This window comes from Rhinoderma darwinii, chromosome 7 (genome assembly GCF_050947455.1).
Source record: "Rhinoderma darwinii isolate aRhiDar2 chromosome 7, aRhiDar2.hap1, whole genome shotgun sequence".
Taxonomy (NCBI): Eukaryota; Metazoa; Chordata; class Amphibia; order Anura; family Rhinodermatidae; genus Rhinoderma; species Rhinoderma darwinii.
In genome coordinates, this window is record NC_134693.1 from 133,927,328 (window position 1) to 133,947,791 (window position 20,464).

Consider the following 20,464-nt stretch of genomic DNA (forward strand, 5'->3'; position numbering starts at 1 on the left):
AGCGCCATTGTCCATCTCTACACATTTATGCCATTACTCACCTCACAACCGCCCCTCTCTCTACCATTGACTACCCTTCAAGAGATATTTGATGTTTTTGAGTCTTTTTTTATTTTTTATGTTGTCTTTATACATATTCACTAATAGAACAATATAAATTCTGAATTTTGATATGTAATCCTCTTCCCTCTCTATCTTTAGGTGATATTTAGAGTTTTGGATCCAGCAATTCACATCAGGGACCCATACAGCTCTGGTATTCAGAGTAAGTTCCTTAATAACAATGTAAAGATTTAGGAAATTATATTCAGCAAAAAAAATTTAAAGGGTTTGTTCGCTTTAGATCATCTTTTCTTATTAGAAGGGTCCTCCGACAGTAGGCTGATCACAGGATGTCCCCCAACAATCAGCTGTAATCTGTGTGAAACCTGACAAGTGTCCCTTTTAAGTGCAGCGCCACCACAGGAGCAATGAAGCATTACACCGTTCACCATTAAATCAATAGGCTGTCTGTGTAATGCATGGATGTGCCAAGTCCTCCAGAAATGTTCTTTGTAGCCAATCTCTGATCTAGATAATAAATGAGGGTCCCGAATAAGGTACCACCCCTCCCCCATCATCAGGTCTTTTAATTCCTTTATACAATGTTTGAATATAGGATTCCTGAAATAAAAACATTAACCTTAAAAGCACGTCTACCCAAAAACCTTTAAAGCACGTGTCAACCTTTGAATACTGATTTACATTTTATATACAGATAAAATCTGCTTAAAAAGTTGAGCAACTTTGTATACATTACGTTACTTCTTTTACTGATACAGAGTAACAGAAAGTATTATAGCCCAGAGCAGCACTCACAATTCTGCTGGTTGTTATTGGAAACAGTCAACAAGCTTGTTGTCAAACACACTCCTAACAGCTTACCTGAGCTCCTATAATGAAAAGGGGCAGTTCGTTTTTAATGTGTGAGATCAATGTGCCGTGCCTGGTGGAAAAGGACATTATAAGTAATGTATATACACAGTGACTCCACCAGCAGAACAGTGATATGCAGCTCTGGAGTATAATACAGGATGTAACTCAGGATCAGTACAGGATAAGTAATGTAATGTATGTACACAGTGACTCCACCAGCAGAATAGTGAGTGCAGCTCTGGAGTATAATACAGGATGTAACTCAGGATCAGTACAGGATAAGTAATGTAATGTATGTACACAGTGACCCCACCAGCAGAATAGTGAGTGCAGCTCTGGAGTATAATACAGGATGTAACTCCGGAACAGTACAGGATAAGTAATGTAATGTATGTACACAGTGACTCCACCAGCAGAATAGTGAGTGCAGCTCTGGAGTAGAATACAGGATGTAACTCAGGATCAGTACAGGATAAGTAATGTAATGTATGTACACAGTGACTCCACCAGCAGAATAGTGAGTGCAGCTCTGGAGTATAATACAGGATGTAACTCAGGATCAGTACAGGATAAGTAATGTATGTACACAGTGACTCCACCAGCAGAATAGTGAGTGCAGCTCCGGAGTATAATACAGGATATAACTCAGGATCAGTACAAGATAAGTAATATAATGTATGTACACAGTGTCTCCACCAGGCAGAATATTGAGTGCAGCTCCGGAGTATAATACAGGATATAACTCAGGATCAGTACAAGATAAGTAATATAATGTATGTACACAGTGACTCCACCAGCAGAATAGTGAGTGCAGCTCTGGAGTAGAATACAGGATAGAACTCAGGATCAGTACATGATAAGTAATATAATATATGTACACAGTGAATATGTGGATTATTTGTATAATAGTGTTCAGTCAGGGTGAATATTCTCATTGATAATTGATTTTCAGTAGAATAGGATTTGCACGGATTTTAAGAACAATTTTCCAGGCTCCGGTAGCCGGGGGCAGTTTTATACAGGAGGCTTAGAGCAGAATTTACAGATCATTCTTGAGTTATTTCCTAACAGTTATGGGGACGTCTGACTCCCTTCTGAATGCAGTGGAGCTATTTGTGAGCTGGGGGAAGATGTCTGAGACGGTTACTGATTTAGCTCAGTGTTTCCAGCTTTGCTTCACTTCCATACATGGCAGACTCCTGTATAACGGATGATACTGGGTGTTGCTCTTGGCTCTTCTCCAGTCGCCAGCCTTCTGTAGAGTTTAGAAAACAGATTACTGTGAAGTCCTGACAAGTCCCAGCTGGTAGAACAAGTGGAAGTGTCACCCTGTAGAGCCCGGATAACAAGTGCACGAGAGCGTCACCGCCACCAGAGCTCCGCATCAGTCAATAACAATTCATAGACCGCTTTCCTGATGTCGCCTGAGCCAACACATGGTGTCCCTATGGCCCAGTACTAGCTGCAGGCACTCTATGTGCCGCCATATGTCGCCGGAGTACGGCACTTAGGTAGAATCTGAACAAAATCTCTGTAATAGGACATTGAATTGAACATGACACAAAATGGTATGAAATCAGACGCATGTGGAAGTACAAAAAGGACCCTATAGACTTCTATGGCTGCCGTATTAAAACGGTGTACGGCTCAGAGCTTGGGTGTGAATGAGGTCTTAGATACTTGTATAGTCTCAATCTTTTTGCAATTTTCTTCTCTATGGGTGAACATAAAAAAAGAGGGAGCTGCAGAATAAAAATGAATAGAGACAACAACCCCCCCCCCCCCCCCCCCAAGTGCTGTTTCCCACCACCAGAAACCCGTCCTCGGACATAAAGGACCACACACTTTCCCTTTCCAATATAGAAGAGATTAACCCATGTCTGTCTTATATAATATAGTTCCAGCACCTATAGAAAGGGGGAAGTTGCAAATGTTTATATCACCCTCGGGTAAGGGGTCAACCTAAGCTACAGCCCACATTTATGCCCCTTTATGGTATATTCACCCTTGACTATTTCTTAGCACCATATTTAGATTTCTACCCTGGAGTATATCTCTTTTGGGACTATTTATTTTGTAGACGTATCTATGGAGTCCCAGCTTTCTATTGAGCCCGTACACCGCTCTGGGGAAAGGCGAATGACTGCTCTTTTTGAGTTCCTACTTTAAATAAAGTCCTTTCTCTAGTATCATTGTTTCCCTATTTTAGATCTCCTGAAGATTACCAACCTCAGGATTAATTTCACCAGACTGCACACCCTGGGTGATAACTTGCTGGATTCCCGACAGGAAATAAAGGAAAAATATTATTACGCTCTGTACGAGTTGGTGGTACGAGGTAACTGCTTCTGTTACGGTCATGCCTCTGAGTGTGCTCCCATTGAAGGGGTCTCCAAGGACGTAGAGGGCATGGTAGGGGTCTTATTTTGTTTCTTCATTCATTTTATGCTGAAAAGTTCTGCAATTTTTAAATATAATTTGTGTTGAAATTCCTCACTATTTTCAAGATCTCTGTTTGCTGGCAGTGAATGAAAACATTCTTGTTTACATTTAGATTCTGAAAATAAAGTCCCGACCTAGTCCTGCTTACGATGAATCGTTGTAGCCAAAAGCAATCCCCCTGAATGTTATTTGTGTTGCAGCAATTGTTAGCTCGCATAGGATTGCCTAGACTAATACATTGTAACAAACCCTCAGTGGTGCAAACAGAACAAGGTCAGGACAGGTATTCGGAGTCGAAACGAGAATTTTTGCACTAACTGACAGCAAGCAAGTGTTTAAAACAAAAAAATGAATTGAAAATGTGTATATGTAAGTGCCACCTATTTATTTAGAGATTCTGTAATGGACATTTAAAAAAGGAGCTGGTTCTAAGGAGCTGGTGTAAGACCCCCTGACCCCACCGTAGCCAATTACAGTTGTTCCTCCTCACCTCAGCTGGCGGTTTTCGTCAGCTCCATAGCCTTTGAATTGCCGGTGGAGTTTACACTTTTTACCACGGTAATGCGGTCAGGAGAAACGGGGGACTCGAGCCCCCTGTTCTAACAATCAGCAATCATACATTTATTGCCTATCCTGTATTTTGTGCGAAAACCACTTTAATTATGAATATTTTCCAATCTTCAGGTACATGGGAGATGCGTCTGTAAGCACAACACTAAGGGGTTAAACTGCGAGCAGTGCGATAGTTTCTTCAATGACATTCCCTGGAGACCGGCAGAAGGACGCAGTACTAATGCTTGTAAAAGTGAGTGGAAATATTTTGAGCTGTACTTTTTTTGGGGTATTTGAGATATATTAACCAGTTCTGTTCCTGATCTCTTCTTGTAGCTGGGTTATAGCAGCCATTTTTAGCAGCTATGGAGCTAACATTTTGTCACCAAGTCACTTAGACTTCATATACTTGCATAGTCCCTGCTGTCCTCCCCCTTCCTCTATTCTTTGGCTTCTTCAATTTCACACGAAACTCAGTGAAGTGCTAGATCTATCTTCACAGGATGTCTTAAAGCAATACCTGGAAATCCTCATTAAAGCCTACATAACCTTTCAGGTGACTTCAGAATAAGCTGTCATATATGTGTACATGAGGAATAACATGACCATTATATGGCTTGTATTCTGCATTATTTAGCAGTTTTCCCCTCTGCAGGATCTACCTCCAATTCTCAGTTTTCTCTGAACTAGTGGGTGGAGCCTAACTGCTATCATGTCTTCTATACATCATACAGCAGTAATTAGCAGTGTAGCTGTGAAGCTAGCACTGGAGTAAGATAGAACACTTACTGTGAAGCTGCAGCAGCGTCTTTGTGTGTCTCTCTGCCTCTCTCTCACTCTGCTCCCTCCTCCCTTCTCCATGGACTGCTATTGGAAGCTGTAATCTGATCCTTAGTGAACTGAGAGTCCATCTTGCCTTGAGAAGATGGAAAAAGCAGAAATTCAGAGTGTGAACAGTAAGGAGGGAAGCGGCTGAAAAGTGAAGAAAGAAGAATTTTTCTCTAATAAGATCTATTACAAAGTTTCTTACATTCGCTTGCACCATTGATTTAGGCAAAGTTTGTTGAAAAGCGAGTGACCATTTATATGGAGATTATATTTTGCACAATGCCTACATATTAACTTTATTTTCAGAATGCAACTGTAACAATCATTCCCGAAAGTGTCACTTTGACATGGCGGTGTACCTGTCCAACAGAAACACCAGCGGTGGCGTCTGTGACGACTGCCAGCATAATACAATGGGGCGGAACTGTGACCTCTGCAAGCCCTTCTACTACAAAGACCCCACCAAGGACATTCGAGACAGCAACGTGTGCAAAGGTACCTGGGGCATGGATACTCTTCTCCCATGATCCTCTGTTTTCTTGTCAATGCTATGGATGGTGTTATTCTCTAAGCTAAAAACAGGAATGCTACAAACCTAAGATATAAAGGGTCTGTAGGCTTCTGCAACCATTTTTTTGCTCAAATGCATCTAAAGATTAAAATAAAGCAACTAAACATACTACAAATACTTCTACCGTTTGGAGTATAAAGCTCCTAGGCAGACCTATGTGTCTTCATAGCTTACTTTTCTCCATTTGCCCCCTCTTCTACTATCTATAATAAGAAGAGGGGGCAGAAAGAGTGGAGTTACACATGGTAGCATGGTCAGACTACACATAGGGTTTGTTTGTAGTCTGTAACCATGGAGACACACAGGTTTGTATAGGAGCAGTATACACAAAAACGTTCTTGTTTTTTTATCAAGACTATATCTATAGTTTTTATCTTAGATGTATTGTAGCAATAAAAAATGGTTGTAAACGTTTATATACCCTCTAAACAAGGGCAAATTGTTATCTATTGAAGAGATTCTTTACCGTAGGTGGAGCTGTTTTTTATTAAAAATCATTTATTGAATGTGAGAGTAGTTGTCCCTCATGAATAAAGGATAGAACAATTTCATAAAATCACAGTCTAGAATGACTTAAAGAGGCTCTGTCACCACATTATAAGTGGCCTATCTTGTACATGATGTGATCGGCGCTGTAATGTAGATTACAGCAGTGTTTTTTATTTAGAAAAACGATCATTTTTGACGGAGTTATGACCTATATTAGCTTTATGCTAATGAGTTTCTTAATGGACAACTGGGCGTGTTTTACCATCAGCGACCAATCAGCGTCATACACTTCTCCCCATTCATTTACACAGCACATAACGTTACTGCAGTGTCCTGACAGTGAATATACATTACCTCCAGCCAGGACGTGATGTGTATTCAGAATCCTGACACTTCTGAATCTTTTCTGTGAGATTTCCAGCAAGACAAACGTAATCTCGTTTTAAATGACAGTTTACAGCGTAATCTCGCGAGATTACGCTTGCTGTGCTGTAGTGTCGGGATTGTTTTAGAGAAGTGTCAGGATTCTGAACAGACATCCCGCCCTGGCTGGAGGTAATGTATATTCATTGTCAATACACTGCAGTAATGTTTGTGTATGAGGCTGCACATAATGATATAGCTATATCGCTATGTGCAGTGTAAATGAATGGAGAGAAGGTTATGACGCTGATTGGTCACTGATTGGTCAGCGTCATACACTCCTCTGTACAATGCCCACTTGGTCATATAGTAAAACACGCCCAGTTGTCCATTAAGAAACTCATTAGCATAAAGGGAAATTGGTCATAACTCCGTCAAAAATGATCGTTTTTCTAAATAAAAAACACTGCTGTAATCTACATTACAGCGCCGATCACACCATGTACAAGATAGGCCACTTATAATGTGGTGACAGAGACTCTTTAACAAAGGGTTATAAAAATTATGTTTATTGGGTGAATTTGCTTTTTGACTTTTGGCATTCCTCCTTTTGATAATTTTGCAATAAAAAGTGACTTTTCTGTGTCATTACTGGGGTATGACACATAATCGCCCCCATGCATGCAATTGCAAAAGTGATTATTACTTTCTGAAAGTATCTGTCACGAAGGGTCTGTGGACCCACTGGGCCTTGGCGGTAAGGCAGCGGGCCAACAGGGAGCAGGTGACTGTCTATAGTTCTATAGGTACCTGTGGCAGCTCAGACAGCAGCAGGGCAGGCTCGGCTGGGACTTAGGTAGCAGGCAGACGTCAGGCGAGGTGAAGCAGGTCAGACGTGGATGCAGCACGGCACGACTTTGGCACAGCACAGTGCTAGACCAGGAAGGTATGGATTGCTAGGAACAGGAACTGGAAACACGTATAGGTACAGGGACAGGAATTGGAACAGGAAACACACTAGGAGGCCATCACATAGACAAACTATAGGGAACACAACAACGCTCAGGCATAGAACTAGGGGGCTGGACCCCTCGTATAGTCCAGGGTACTCACGGGTCAAAGTTCGTCCATGAGGTCCGATGCGCGCGCTGCCCCTTTAAAAGCGGGCACGAGCGTGCGTGCGCACCCTACGGGATCTGGCAGAGGTGAGTGGACGCGAGCGCTGGTGTCTCCTGAGGAGGAGGCTGGGGCCATCGCTTGCCGACTCGTGGCTGCGTCTGTCAGGGGGAGGTTGGAGCTGACAGCCCGCAGCCACGGACATTACAGTATCATCTAAAATACAGATGTAGCCGAGCTGAGTTTGTCATTTTACACAACTTATCATGATATCAAAGTATGTTAAAGTTATGTATCTTAGTGAGTTATTATAAAGCAAAAAAGAAACAATTTAATGTCAATTAAACTCTTCTACATCTGCTCCTATCTTTTCATGTATCAAAACAACAGCTATCCTATGTCCAATGTAACTGACTGTAATAATAATTGTGAATATCTATAATTATTTACCCTGCAGCCTGTGATTGTGATCCGGATGGCTCTCTGGACGGCGGACTCTGCGATTCTCAGGATGACCAAACTTTGGGGCTCATTTCCGGACAGTGCCGCTGTAAAGACTATGTTGAAGGCCCCCGATGTGATCGATGCAAGTCAGGATTTTATGGGCTCAGTGCAGAAATCATCCAAGGATGTAAAAGTATGAATCCTAAAAAATGAATGACTATTGTTTTAAAGACATAAACACTGTTGGGTTTCATTAACCATATATACAGGGCCAGATAAAGGTATGCGGAGGCCACTGCTCATAGATTATATGGAGGACCCACATGTTTTTTTTTTGGAAGGAACTGACTAGGTCAGTAAAAACCAGAGTGCTAAAATAATACCACCATATAGTGTCAAAATAATACCATCATATAGTGTTAAAATAATACCATCATATAGTGTCAAAATAATACCATCATATAGTGTCAAAATAATACCATCATATAGTGTCAAAATAATACCATCATATAGTGTCAAAATAATACCACCATACAGTGCTCAAATAATACCACCATACAGTGCTCAACTAATACCCTACAGTGCTCAATACCTCCATACAGTGCTCAAATCTTACCACCATACAGTGCTCAAATAATACCACCATACAGTGCTCAAATCTTACCACCATACAGTGCTCAAATCTTACCACCATACAGTGCTCAAATAATACCACCATACAGTGCTCAAATAATACCAACCTACAGTGCTCAAATAATACCACCATACAGTGCTCAAATAATACCACCATACAGTGCTCAAATCTTACCACCATACAGTGCTCAAATATTACCACCATACAGTGCTCAAATAATACCACCATACAGTGCTCAACTAATACCACCATACAGTGCTCAAATATTACCACTATACAGTTGTCAAATAATACCACCATACAGTGCTCTAATAATACCACCATACAGTGCTCAAATAATACCACCATACAGTGCTCAACTAATACCACCATACAGTGCTCAAATATTACCACTATACAGTTGTCAAATAATACCACCATACAGTGCTCTAATAATACCACCATACAGTGCTCTAATAATACCACCATACAGTGCTCTAATAATACCACCATACAGTGCTCAAATACCACCACCATACAGTGCTCATATACCACCATACAATGCTCAAATATTACCACCATACAGTGCTCAAATAATACCACCATACAGTGCTCAACTAATACCACCATACAGTGCTCAAATCTTACCACCATACAGTTGTCAAATAATACCACCATACAGTGCTCAACTAATACCACCATACAGTGCTCATATAATACCACCATACAGTGCTCATATAATACCACCATACACTGCTCAAATAATAAAGATGTAAGAAAGTTGTAATGAGATTGTTTCATCTTATCATAGGGTGCCAGTGTGACCCCAGGGGAACCATCGCTGACGGCTCCCATTGTAACTCCATCAGTGGAGACTGCTTCTGCAAACGCTTTGTAACTGGACGAAGCTGTAACCAATGTCTAGTAAGTATGATGGAACCAGTCCTGGCTGGTATTAAATATGACCTTCAAGTCTAAGGTTAAACGATGGTCAATTTGTCCTGGCATCAATTCCGGATAAAATCAGTAGATTTCAGGATTATTTTTTTTTTAAATCACGCTGTAGCCATTCTTTACCACTCGATCAACAGAGTTGATAACAACCTAAACAATAGAACCCGCCCCAAATGATTAAAGCTCCACCTCTTGGGGGCCTTGCTCTAAAAAAGTCACATTTTTGTAAATAAAAAAAATGTATGCCAATTAACTTTGAAAGGCAGATCTCACCTGTGCAAAAACATGTTCCTAAATGTAACCCTTAGGGTAAGGCCACACCGAGCGGCCCTGACACAGTCGCAACGCGGCTAAAAACCGCGCCGGCACCATGTTCGGTGCAACTGTCAAACAGCCTGTTAGTGGCCGCATATTAACGCGAGTAAACAGTCCCGATATCTGCCAAATCGTGCGGCCATGAATTATTACACCTTTTATGGCCGCACGATTTTGCAAATTACAACAACTTACCTCCTATTCATTCTCTATGGCAGCGCCGGAAAAAGCCGAACACTGCACTCGGTTATCTCCGGCGCTCCCATAGAGAAATTAATGGAGAGGCAGTGCGCATGCGCATGTAACCGGAATACCCCTTAACGAGGTATTGTCAGCCACTCCTACATGGTGCCGGCGCGGTTGTTGGCCGCGTTGCAACCGTGTCAGGGCCGCTCCGAGTGCCCGTACCCTTACATTCCTATATATACGGATAACTGTGATTGGCAGCATAGATATTGTCTGGAGTGGGATAGTATTGCCTTTCTTAGGCCTCATGCAAACGACCGTAAAAACACCCGTTATTGCGGGTCGTAATTACGACCCGCAATAACGGGCCCATAGACTTCTGTTAGTCACGGGTACCTTCCCGTTTTCTCACGGGAAGGTGCCCGTGCCGTTAAAAAAATAGAACATGTTCTATTTTTTCATTTTACGGGCCGTGCTGCTATACTTTATAATGGCAGCACGGCTCGCAAAAGCGGCCGGCTGCCTGTTGCCGCCCGTGCTCGTAATTACGAGTCGTAATTACGAGCACGGTCGTGTGCATGAGGCCTTAGGCTGGGTTTACACTGTGTTTTTTGCAGGCGGAAATTCTGCCTCAAAATTCCGTTTGGAAGTTTGAGGCAGATTTTCCTCTCCCTGCACGCCGATATTCGCTGCGTTTTTCGCCCGCGGTTATTGAGCGCCGCAGGCAAAGACTCAGCGAAATACGCTTTTTCTGCCTCCTATTGATGTCAATGGGAGGTCAGAGGCGTAAATGCCCGAAGATAGAAGCTACATGCTCTTTCTCCTGCGAGACGGTTTTACCGCTCGCGGGAAAAAGACGCCTCCGTCTCCCATTGAAATTAATAGGAGGCATTTTCGGCCGGTTTTTGACGAGTTTTGCGGAGCGGTTTCCGCGTCAAAAAACGCTGTGTGAACCCAGCCTTAGGCCTCATGCACACGACCGTAAAAACACCCGTTATTACGGGTCGTAATTACGACCCGAAATAACGGGCCCATAGACTTCTGTTGGCCACGGGTACCTTCCCATTTATTCAGGGGAAGGTGCCCGTGCCGTTGAAAAAAGATAGAACATGTTCTATTTTTTTCTTTTACGCGCCGTGCTACTATACTTGATAATGGGAGCACGGCTCGGAAAAACGGCCGGCTGCCCGTGCTCGTAATTACGAGTCGTAATTACGAGCACGGTCGTGTGCATGGGGCCTTAATCTGTTTATTTTCAGGGAGGGTGGGGGCTGTTGCAGTTTATAATACACTGTTAGGTTTCGTTCCGTACATACAGGCACCTTACAAGATGCCACCGGAAATAACATTTCCCAATGTGTAAGGCTCATATCCCCCAATGCATTCCAGACGCAGCTGCTGGTAACTGTATCCCCTATGAGAAGGGAAATCTATGGGAATGTGCTGATTGATGTGCGCTTGTCATCTCTACCCTTGGCTAAGTGTACGATCATAATAATGGAAGAATTATATGTAAAAAAAAAAAAAATCAAGGTCGACACAATTAACATTTATGTTTTTAAGGGTTCCCCCTCACAGAAAAAATATACAAAAAGTATAAAAAAAACAAAAAAAACATCCCTCTAAATATAAGACGTCCTTTGCTGTAAGAAACTCTATTCAGCTGTTTCTCAATCACATCTGCTTCTGGGAAAAGCAGGATGATGACCAATATGGCTGTCATTACAGCTCAGACCGGGATTTTCACCCAGCTTTCAAAATCCTGAAAGGGCAAGTATGCTTTGTAGGGGGATGTATCACTGCATAACTAGGCAAATCGATCATACAGAACTCTAGAAAAGCTGGGTGACAAGTCCTAAGGTTGCTATGTTGACTGTCACACGGCTTGTCACCCTTAAGTCCTAAGGAAGCCGACTGGGATCTAGTCTATGGGGCGTACAAAAAGCCCAGAGGGCACAATATCAAAAAATCAGATGTAGGGCGCCCTCATGTGGCTGACTTTCCATTCTCCTTCCCCATATGAAAATGGTACCCTTCGGTCTCATTCATTACCCATACAATGGTTCCCACTTTCTATAAGGAAGGAGCATGGGACCACCAAAATTAAGTCCCTACTACATGGGCCCCATGGCAGGTACGGCCGCTAAGGTAGGTCTGTCCTTGATCTTAGTTGGATCTCCAGGAGCTGGACTTGCCACTGTTCTGAAGGCCAACTGGTGGAACTATAAGACGCTAATCGGACAACCTACGTTGATGCCCCATGAGTTTTATGTTATGAATTCTGATTTAATTTTTCTGTTTTGCATCACCAGCCGGAATACTGGGCTCTTAGTCATGACCTCCATGGATGCCGAGCCTGTGATTGTGACATCGGAGGCGCGTGGGATAATAAGTAAGTACCAACACCATAATAAGGAGCAACACTATTATCATGCTGATATTTCAGAGCCAGGCACTGGATGTTTCCCGGAGATATTAGTATGTTTTGGGGTGAGCCTGTGTCGCCCTTTCTATGCAAATCTGCATACACACCGCCATTTTGTGTACAAATTTTTAGGGCAGCCCTACAAGAAATGGGAGCATTAGAAGTTATGAAGACGTCCTAACATTTCTACAGTGATTCACTGTTGGGCTATTGTAGTAGGGGAATCAGGACCGGCCATTGGGTTGTGCAAGATGTGCGGTCGACATTGGAACATCAGTCATCCCTTCTGTAGGGGGCGCCACATGCGGGCTGGCAACCAAAGCTTGTGACCATCACAAATTCATATTAATTATTTTGCAGTATTATTTAGACATTGTATGGCACAGTTACTAGATACTTTATGTCTGGAGCTGTTATTTGGTCATTGCATGTTGGTATTATTTGAGCCCTGTATTTACTTGGGCATTGGGTGGCATCGCTAAGGCACTGTACAATATATTATTTTTGCAGCGTATGGTATAGTGGTGGCACTGTATAGCACTGATATTTAGGCAATTATATTAAAGGGTTATTTGGCTGACATTTGGCACCGGTATTTGGCCATCACATTGTATAGCGGTTATAATTAGACAATGTATGGTATGGTTATTTGTATACTGTATGACTGTACACCATATAACAGAGGGGGCGCAAACAGAAGGCAATACACAGGGCATCATTCAATATTAGGCCGGCCCTGATGGACATAAACATGACAGATTATGACTAATGATAGGAGGTGGCCATTTTGTGGGCTGGTCTAATGTACCCTCTAAACCGACCCTTCAAGATAATCTGGGATCTGATAAACCAAAAGCACAAGACGGAACAGACATTACTAAATATGAGACGAATCTGGTTCAAGAAACATAAATGGGATTCATAAATCAAAACTGAAAACCTGGCTTCTTGCTCATAGCAACCAATCACAGAGCAGCTTTCATTTATTCAGAGCAGTCTAAGACATGAAAGCTGAGCTCTGATTGGTTGCTATGGGAAACAAGGCCTGTTTTTCAGTTTTGATAATTGAAGCCCTTTTATGAGTTTTTTTAATCAGAGATATCTCATATTTAGTCATGTCTGTTCCGTCTAGTGCTTATGGTTTGCAGATCCCGGATTATCTTGGAAACCAGCAGGGTATTTCCACCGTTCCAGTAAACGCCACTTTTTCCACCAACAATATTTTTAAAGTATATTTATGGTAATTCTAGTCTAAGGTCAGAACTTCACATTTCTAAACAATTCAGTAAAATATATTATTAGTGTTTCCAAAGAATTAACTGAAAAACTACTAATAATAAATGAGAGAGGAATGTCCCCTTTTTTTTTTTGCTAAACGCAAACTCCTAAAATATTTATATTGAAGCTCTTTTTAATTAGATTTAAAAAAAAGAATTTTCTTTTTTAATTTCTTATTTCTACACCAAGTTATCAGCAGTTGAAGTTGTGCAAAGAGCTTTAGTCCCTATGATAACACCTAGGCCATGTTCAGACGTGGCGGAATTTTTCAGCTGGAAATGTTGCTGCAGATTCGTTGCGAATTTGCAGCGACATTTTCATATTTGACAGGTAATTCAGACGTTGCGGATATCACAGCAGACTTGCTGCAGATTTCAGCCTTTGCAATGCAAAGGCTGAAATCCGCAGTGAAATTCCGCTGCTTCTCCGCAACAGACAGTGCATGCCGCGGATGGAAAATTCTGCACCCCAGCCTAAATTCCGCACAGTTATTTTCCGCAACGCCTGAACTAAGTTTCCTAAAAATGTATAGACACAAATGTAAAAAACGGCTGCTGCAGAATTCCACTGTGGACTGTCCGCAGCGGAATTCAACAGCAATTCCGCCACGTCTGAATGTGCCCTTATTCTACTGTGTTATGACAGGGAAACTGGGTCTCCAGATAATTTATCTGAATTCAGCTTTCATTTTTCTAGTACATATTAGAAAATGAAATCGATCTGATGGATTGCTGTAAGGTGCAATGTCCCTATGATAAGCCTAAGCTGCCAGAGCACAAGGGCAAGAAGTGTTGTCATGGGGACATAAGCACAGAAGCGCTTCTCGTGGGAAGTTTGTAATTAGGGATAGGTATATACAAAAGGGCTCTTAAAGGGAACCTGTCACGTCGAGCATGCTGTCCAATCTGCGGACATCTTATAGAGCAGGAGGAGCTGAGCAGATTGATATAAGGTTTTGTGACAAGATTCAGGATAACCTATAGTTTATTGATATAAATTACTGATCACTGTGGGCTAAAGAGTCCAGTGGGCGGTCTCAATCATTGATTTAATGCCTTCCCTACTGAGTGGGACCGCCCACTGGACTCTTTAGCCCACACTGAGCAGGAATGTAAATGAATAAATTACAAGTTATCCTAAACCTTTTCCCACAAAATGATATAATCAATCTGTTCAGCTTGGCCTGCTCTATAACATGGTGCCCACAGATAGACAGCATGTTTGATCTGGCGGTTCCCTTTATTAGAGATATTCTGGTAAATTTAATCTAAAGTGATAGCGTATTTGACATTCTATTTTGGCGAGGGTTGGGCTTAACATTTATAGGCCTCCGTTTGCTGCAGCTTTATTGCAGCAACGCTTGTCACTGCCGCCAACTACCCAGACTTTCGAGTGACTGTAGATAACCCTAATATCACTCATTTTCCTATGGATCCGAGAAGTTGAGATATGTGGAGCTGTTTGATGGGATCCTCATCCGCCTACAGGTTTAACCAATCAGTATGTCATGCTCGGATGATCCCATATTCTTTCTGAATGACAGATTTTGAAACCTATCTGATTTTATCTTATCGTTAGCTGTGCCGCTGAGACAGGCCAGTGTCGCTGCAGAAACAACATGGTGGGCAAGCAGTGCACCCTGGTCAAATCCGGTTATTATCGAATTGACTTGGACCACTACACCTATGAGGCTGAATCTGCTCTGCTGCGACAGGTAACAAAGTCCTAAAAACCTTATAATTTAGAGCCTATTGTATTTTCAATTATTGACATATTATGTAGCAGTGGCCTGCAAACGTATGGGCATTGCGAAACTACAACTCCCAACATGCTCTGAGCGGTCATGGCATCCTGGGAGTTGCAGTTTCACAATAGCTGGAAAACCAAAAGGTAGGTCCCACTATTCTTTGGCATAACTCTGCTGACTCTTCCATAGGGTTGCTCAGTTTTTGAGCGGGAACGTCCAGCGGGTCGCACAGCCACGTGGACTGGTCCAGGATTTGCGCTGGTTCCGGAGGGTGGAGTTCTGGAGTTTCAGATCAGTAACATTCCATACTCTATGGAGTACGAGGCCATCATCCGATATGAGCCAAAGGTAATGTGTTCCAATATACACATCACACATAGGTTATGATAAAAAAAAATACACCCAGAGGTGTCACTGAAACTCATGGGCCCTGAGGTGTAAAGCTCCTGGGTCCTAATGCTAAATCTGTAACAGGGCCGCACCTACAATTTATAATAATGGTGGCTTCCTATGTGACAGAGGGGCTTTTGGGCCCCCCTCAGGCACCAGGGCTCTTGTGTGACTGCAACATCTGCATCGCCTATCGCTACGCCCTTGGTTCCGATGTAAGATTCCCCTAAACCCTACTACCACCAGTACATGCCATCAATAGTACTGCGGTCATCTTTTATGGCAGGGGCCCCCTCTGTCACAAGTGCCCGGTTGGGACTTCTACCCTCTATAGATTCATTGCTGTAACCAGCCAGGTCTACAAAGGGCTGACAAGCCTATAAACTCTAAAGGCCCTGTTCACACAGTTTTTTTTTTGCAGGCAGAAAAAAATCAGACTAAAAATTCCTTTAGGAATTTTAAAGCAGATTTTGAACTGCCTGCACGTATTTTATCGTGGTGTTTTTTGAGCACGGCCAATGAAGCGGCTGCAAGGACTACGGGCAAAAACGGTGCGAAAAATGCTCAGAAACGAGTGCCGCAGTTTTTTTCTGCCTCACATTGATTCAATGGGAGGTCAGAGGCGAAAGCCGTGGCAAAAAAGGGCATGCCGCTTTTTTTCCCCTGCAAGCAGCAAAAAGTTGCCCGGAAAAAAAAAATGCCTCTGCCGCCCATTGAATTCAATGGGGGACAAATTTGCCCATTTTTTGGCACTAATTACAACGCAGTTTCCGCGTCAAAATCAGCGCCAAAAAACTCTGTGTGAACAGACTCGAACTGTGAATGGTCAGCTTGCCACGGAAGGAGTCCAATAATATTTACCCATTGACTTTATGGGCAGTTCCCGGAGAGGTGGCAGCAGGTGAAGATAACCATTGTTAGACCAGGCCCTATTCCATCCAGCAGCCCCTGTGGCAACACCATTCCTTCTGATGACCTGATGACTACTTCCCTTCCCACTACTTCCAGGTGAGTCCCGGGAGAACAGTCACGATGAAGTAATATTGATTATATATAGTAAATACATTGTCAGTATACACGGACATCGACATGAATACTTATGGAACTGCACTTGTGTATAACCAAAAATTCTATTCTACTACAGATGGCCATACACTGGAGATTTTGGAGAGCTAAAATGGCCAATTCAGACAATATTTTGCAGACTGTCGGCACTTTTGTGACGCAAAATAGCGTGACAAACTACAACCGAAGGCAGATATCTGTGGAAAAGATGATCTGCCATGTTTGATTTTCTTTGGTCCTTGTTAGGTGCAGTCTTAGAAAGTGGTTCATGCCAAATGACAAATCTGCATCCCATCCATAGAAGCCGAGACCAGGCCACAGAACATGGCAGCGATCCATCTGCGATTTGAAGTTTTCATTTATGGCGTTGTCGTCCAAAACGACAACTTTTACAGACCAACCATGAATGAGAAGTCGTACAGAACATGGCCGTCTGAAATCGCTAATATATGGCCAACTTAAATCAGTGAGACTTATGAGTATATAATATTTAGCTGCAGAGGACACATTTTTACTTTTATTCACCAACCATATCAAAGTCGACACAAACAAAACACAACGGATGCCGATCCACTAGTTAGGATGTAAACATTGATGGTGATGGATTCAATATTGGTATCACAATACTAAATAAGGCTATGTTCACACACGCAGTCAAAAACGGCTGAAAATTACGAAGCTGTTTTCAGAGAAAACGGCCTCTGATTTTTAGCCGTTTTGGAACGGAAAACGTTTTTTTGGGGGGCTGTTTTTCTATCGACACAATGAAAAACAGCTCCAAAAACGGTTCAAGTAGTGACATGCTACTACTTTTTACGGGGCCTTTTTTTTTTTTACTTTTCTACTGTTTGTCGGCGTTCAGCTACCGATTTTCCAGGGAACGCCCCGAAATACGCCTGAAAACACACCGTGTGAACATACCCTTAGCCCAAAACAGGCAGGAAGTTTAGTCATGGGACCGTAGTAGTACAGCTGCAGGCTTTAGGCCTGTAACACAAGCACTTTTATAGGACAGGTGTAGTGGTTCTCCTTTACAATGCCCGTTTGATTTTTTTTATAGACATGTTGTTTTGCCTCAGCCAACTTGCCTGGAACGAGGGGTCAGTTACACCATTCGCCTTGAATTCACCAGGTACAGCTCCCGGCAGAGAGTTAAAGGAGCAAATATATTGATAGATTCTGTGAGTATTATTGGCAGCAGGCGTAAACCTCTCTATACTGAATGTTGAATGCGATGTCCCTTTATAGCGAGACTGTCCTTGAATTAGGATTTTTCTTTTTTTTGCCCCCAGTTGGTCCTTGTACCACGTTACTCCTCTCTGGAGATGTTCATTGGAGGTGACCCGGCTTCCATTCATCGTAAGGATGCTTTTGAGAGATTCCGTTGCCACGGCAACAGCGGCAATGTCCTAAAATCACCGACCAATGAAGTGTGCGCCAAACTGATCACCAGCATGTCGGCCCTTCTTCACGATGGAGCCCTGAGTGAGTTCAAATCCACGACAGACTGGTGCACATTAAATAGGCTGTCACCATGACAACCCCTGTCCATATGCCCTATGCAGACATATGGCCGTCATAGAGGGGGTTGCCTGCGCCGGACCGCAGCAGGGGAAATGTGTGGTCGGTCATGGCTTCCCCCAGTGATAACAGCCGATTCCTTGGGGTCTAGATAACCCGTGGTGACGAGCTCATCGTGGCGCCGGCCTTTAAGGGTAGGGACACACACAGCGTAAACACTGCAGATTTTCCGCAACTGATTTAATTGCGGAAAATTTACAGCGTATTACAGTAGTAGCAAAGTGGAGAAGATCTGAACAAATCTCATCCACATGCTGCGGAAAAAATCAGTCGAGAAACCGTTCATAAATTGACCTGCGGTGCGTTTTTTTTTGTTTTTTTTAATCCGCAGCATGTAAATTTATGCTGCAGAATCGCTGCTCTTCTGTTGTGGGTTGTCCCCATTGAATTCAATGGAGAGGTAAACACGGTACAAATAGGCAAATTTTTTTTTTGGGCGTTGGAAAACCTGCAATTCTGCCGCACAAATCAGAAAAAAAACAAACTTTTTTGGGTTGAAAAATAATGAAACGGTTAATATTTACCCCTGGGCATTATCATAGCGACACGATCCTATGTTCTGAGTGCAGCCCGGCCTCCTGGGATGACATTTCATCCCATGTGACAGAGGCAGCAAATCAAAGGCTGCAGCGGTCGCATTAATTGCGTCGTCATCCCAGGAGGCGGGGCTTCACTCAGAACAGAGGGACCCGTCACTATGACAACGGAGGATGGGGTATGTATTTATTTATTTTTTTATAGTAGTGTTTCCGCAGCATTGATTCCGCACGAAAAACTGCACCACAATTTGGTGCGTTTTTTCAGGCAGAATTCCCTGCGGGTTACGGGCCGGATATGCTGTGTGCTTCTACGCAGCGCACGCACCCTGTGTGTCCTTACCCTAACAATTTATTTCATAGGGATTAGGCATAAAATCCCAAGTAAATATACATCCCCCTCCTCCTGCTAACGACTTGGCGTAAGATGCTAGAAAATACAATATTTTTTATGCTGATCATCTACTGTGATTGACTCGCAAATTTGCTCTCGGACTCTCAGTGCTATATACCCCCTAGTGGTAGAAAAGATGAACTGACCATACCCACAACAATAGACGCCTTCTAATATTTGGTTTAAATTAATAAACTTAATTGTCTTTTCCAGTCTGCAACTGTGACCCTCAAGGATCGCTGAGTTCAGAATGTGATCCCAATGGTGGACAGTGTCGGTGTAAACCCAACATAATTGGACGTCGCTGTGACCTTTGTGCCCCTGGAACGTATGGGTTTGGACCAGCTGGCTGCAAAAGTAAACACTCCTTGTTAAATATAAGAAATGAAATATCTTGCCACATACGGTGCTATATGTTCTAAGACATCTGTATAATATGTTGCAGGCTGTGAGTGTAATCTGGAGGGTTCCAGCCATAACTTCTGCGATCAGTATAATGGGCAGTGCCCTTGTCGTGCTGGTGCATACGGATCAAAGTGCGATCGATGCCAACCAGGACACTGGGGCTTCCCTAACTGCAGAAAATGCATGTGCAATGGTCATTCGGAAGAGTGCGAGCAGAGGACGGGGTCTTGTCTGAACTGTCGGGATAGCACGGCAGGAGATAGATGCGAGAGGTGAATTTATTTTACTGTATGCTATAAATTTGTAGAAGGTAATACTATAAAATAATATCCTTGGACTGTTGTCAATCTAATGAAGCTTTCTCACTGTCGCCCCCTGCTGAGTAATGTACCTGCTTAGTTGCTACGAGGAGTGGGGGAAGGGAAGTGACAACTGCTCAGAGCATACTCCTATCTTAGGAAAATGGGTGTCACTTTTCAAGCCCATTAATGATTACTATACCAGTATAATTATACTACTACTCCCATTATTGGACTGGAAATGATCTTTCTTAAAAGTGGTTGTCCAGTTTAGAAAACCCATTTCCATACACCCTATTAGGGAATTCTGAATTAATAGAGGGGGGGTCTTCTGTTCAGGATCCTCAGCTCTTGGGCAGAGTTGACAGCGGTTACATAGGGCATCTCTCGCTCTGGGGGACCTGTCCTTTATTACACAGACAACACATTGATATGAATGTGCACTGTGTAATGCTTGATCTCCCCTGTGGTGGCGCTGCAGGGAAACTGAACACTTACTGCCAGGTGTTCCTGATCGCTGGGGGTGCCAGCAGGAGGTCACTTTGTGATCATCTTA

The 20,464-nt window shown here is 42.9% G+C and overlaps 1 protein-coding gene and 1 long non-coding RNA gene across 4 annotated transcripts in view; one reads left to right on the forward strand and one right to left on the reverse strand.

Moving 5' to 3' along the window:
• Positions 1-20,464, forward strand: part of LOC142656801 (laminin subunit beta-2-like) — a 67,292-nt gene that overhangs the window by 28,400 nt on the left and 18,428 nt on the right. Inside the window, exons 7-20 of one of the 2 annotated variants that reach the window (XM_075831713.1) lie at positions 202-265; positions 3,125-3,327; positions 4,042-4,162; positions 5,044-5,232; positions 7,734-7,913; positions 9,145-9,257; positions 12,101-12,180; positions 15,070-15,205; positions 15,428-15,586; positions 16,509-16,636; positions 17,754-17,874; positions 17,986-18,178; positions 19,418-19,561; positions 19,650-19,881. In XM_075831713.1, the coding sequence (XP_075687828.1) occupies positions 202-265; positions 3,125-3,327; positions 4,042-4,162; positions 5,044-5,232; positions 7,734-7,913; positions 9,145-9,257; positions 12,101-12,180; positions 15,070-15,205; positions 15,428-15,586; positions 16,509-16,636; positions 17,754-17,874; positions 17,986-18,178; positions 19,418-19,561; positions 19,650-19,881 (2,063 nt within the window). Of the gene's footprint in view, positions 1-201; positions 266-3,124; positions 3,328-4,041; positions 4,163-5,043; positions 5,233-7,733; positions 7,914-9,144; positions 9,258-12,097; positions 12,181-15,069; positions 15,206-15,427; positions 15,587-16,508; positions 16,637-17,753; positions 17,875-17,985; positions 18,179-19,417; positions 19,562-19,649; positions 19,882-20,464 lie in introns of both variants that reach the window. The other variant, XM_075831714.1, reaches the window with a different exon arrangement.
• Positions 111-20,464, reverse strand: part of LOC142656804 (uncharacterized) — a 43,163-nt gene continuing 22,809 nt past the window's right edge. The window contains exons 2-5 of one of the 2 annotated variants that reach the window (XR_012849758.1): positions 7,727-7,922; positions 6,971-7,129; positions 4,699-4,825; positions 111-663 (exon numbers count right to left, since the gene is read on the reverse strand). This is a non-coding gene — a long non-coding RNA (uncharacterized LOC142656804). Of the gene's footprint in view, positions 664-1,622; positions 2,171-4,698; positions 4,826-6,970; positions 7,130-7,726; positions 7,923-20,464 lie in introns of those variants that run through there. The other variant, XR_012849757.1, reaches the window with a different exon arrangement.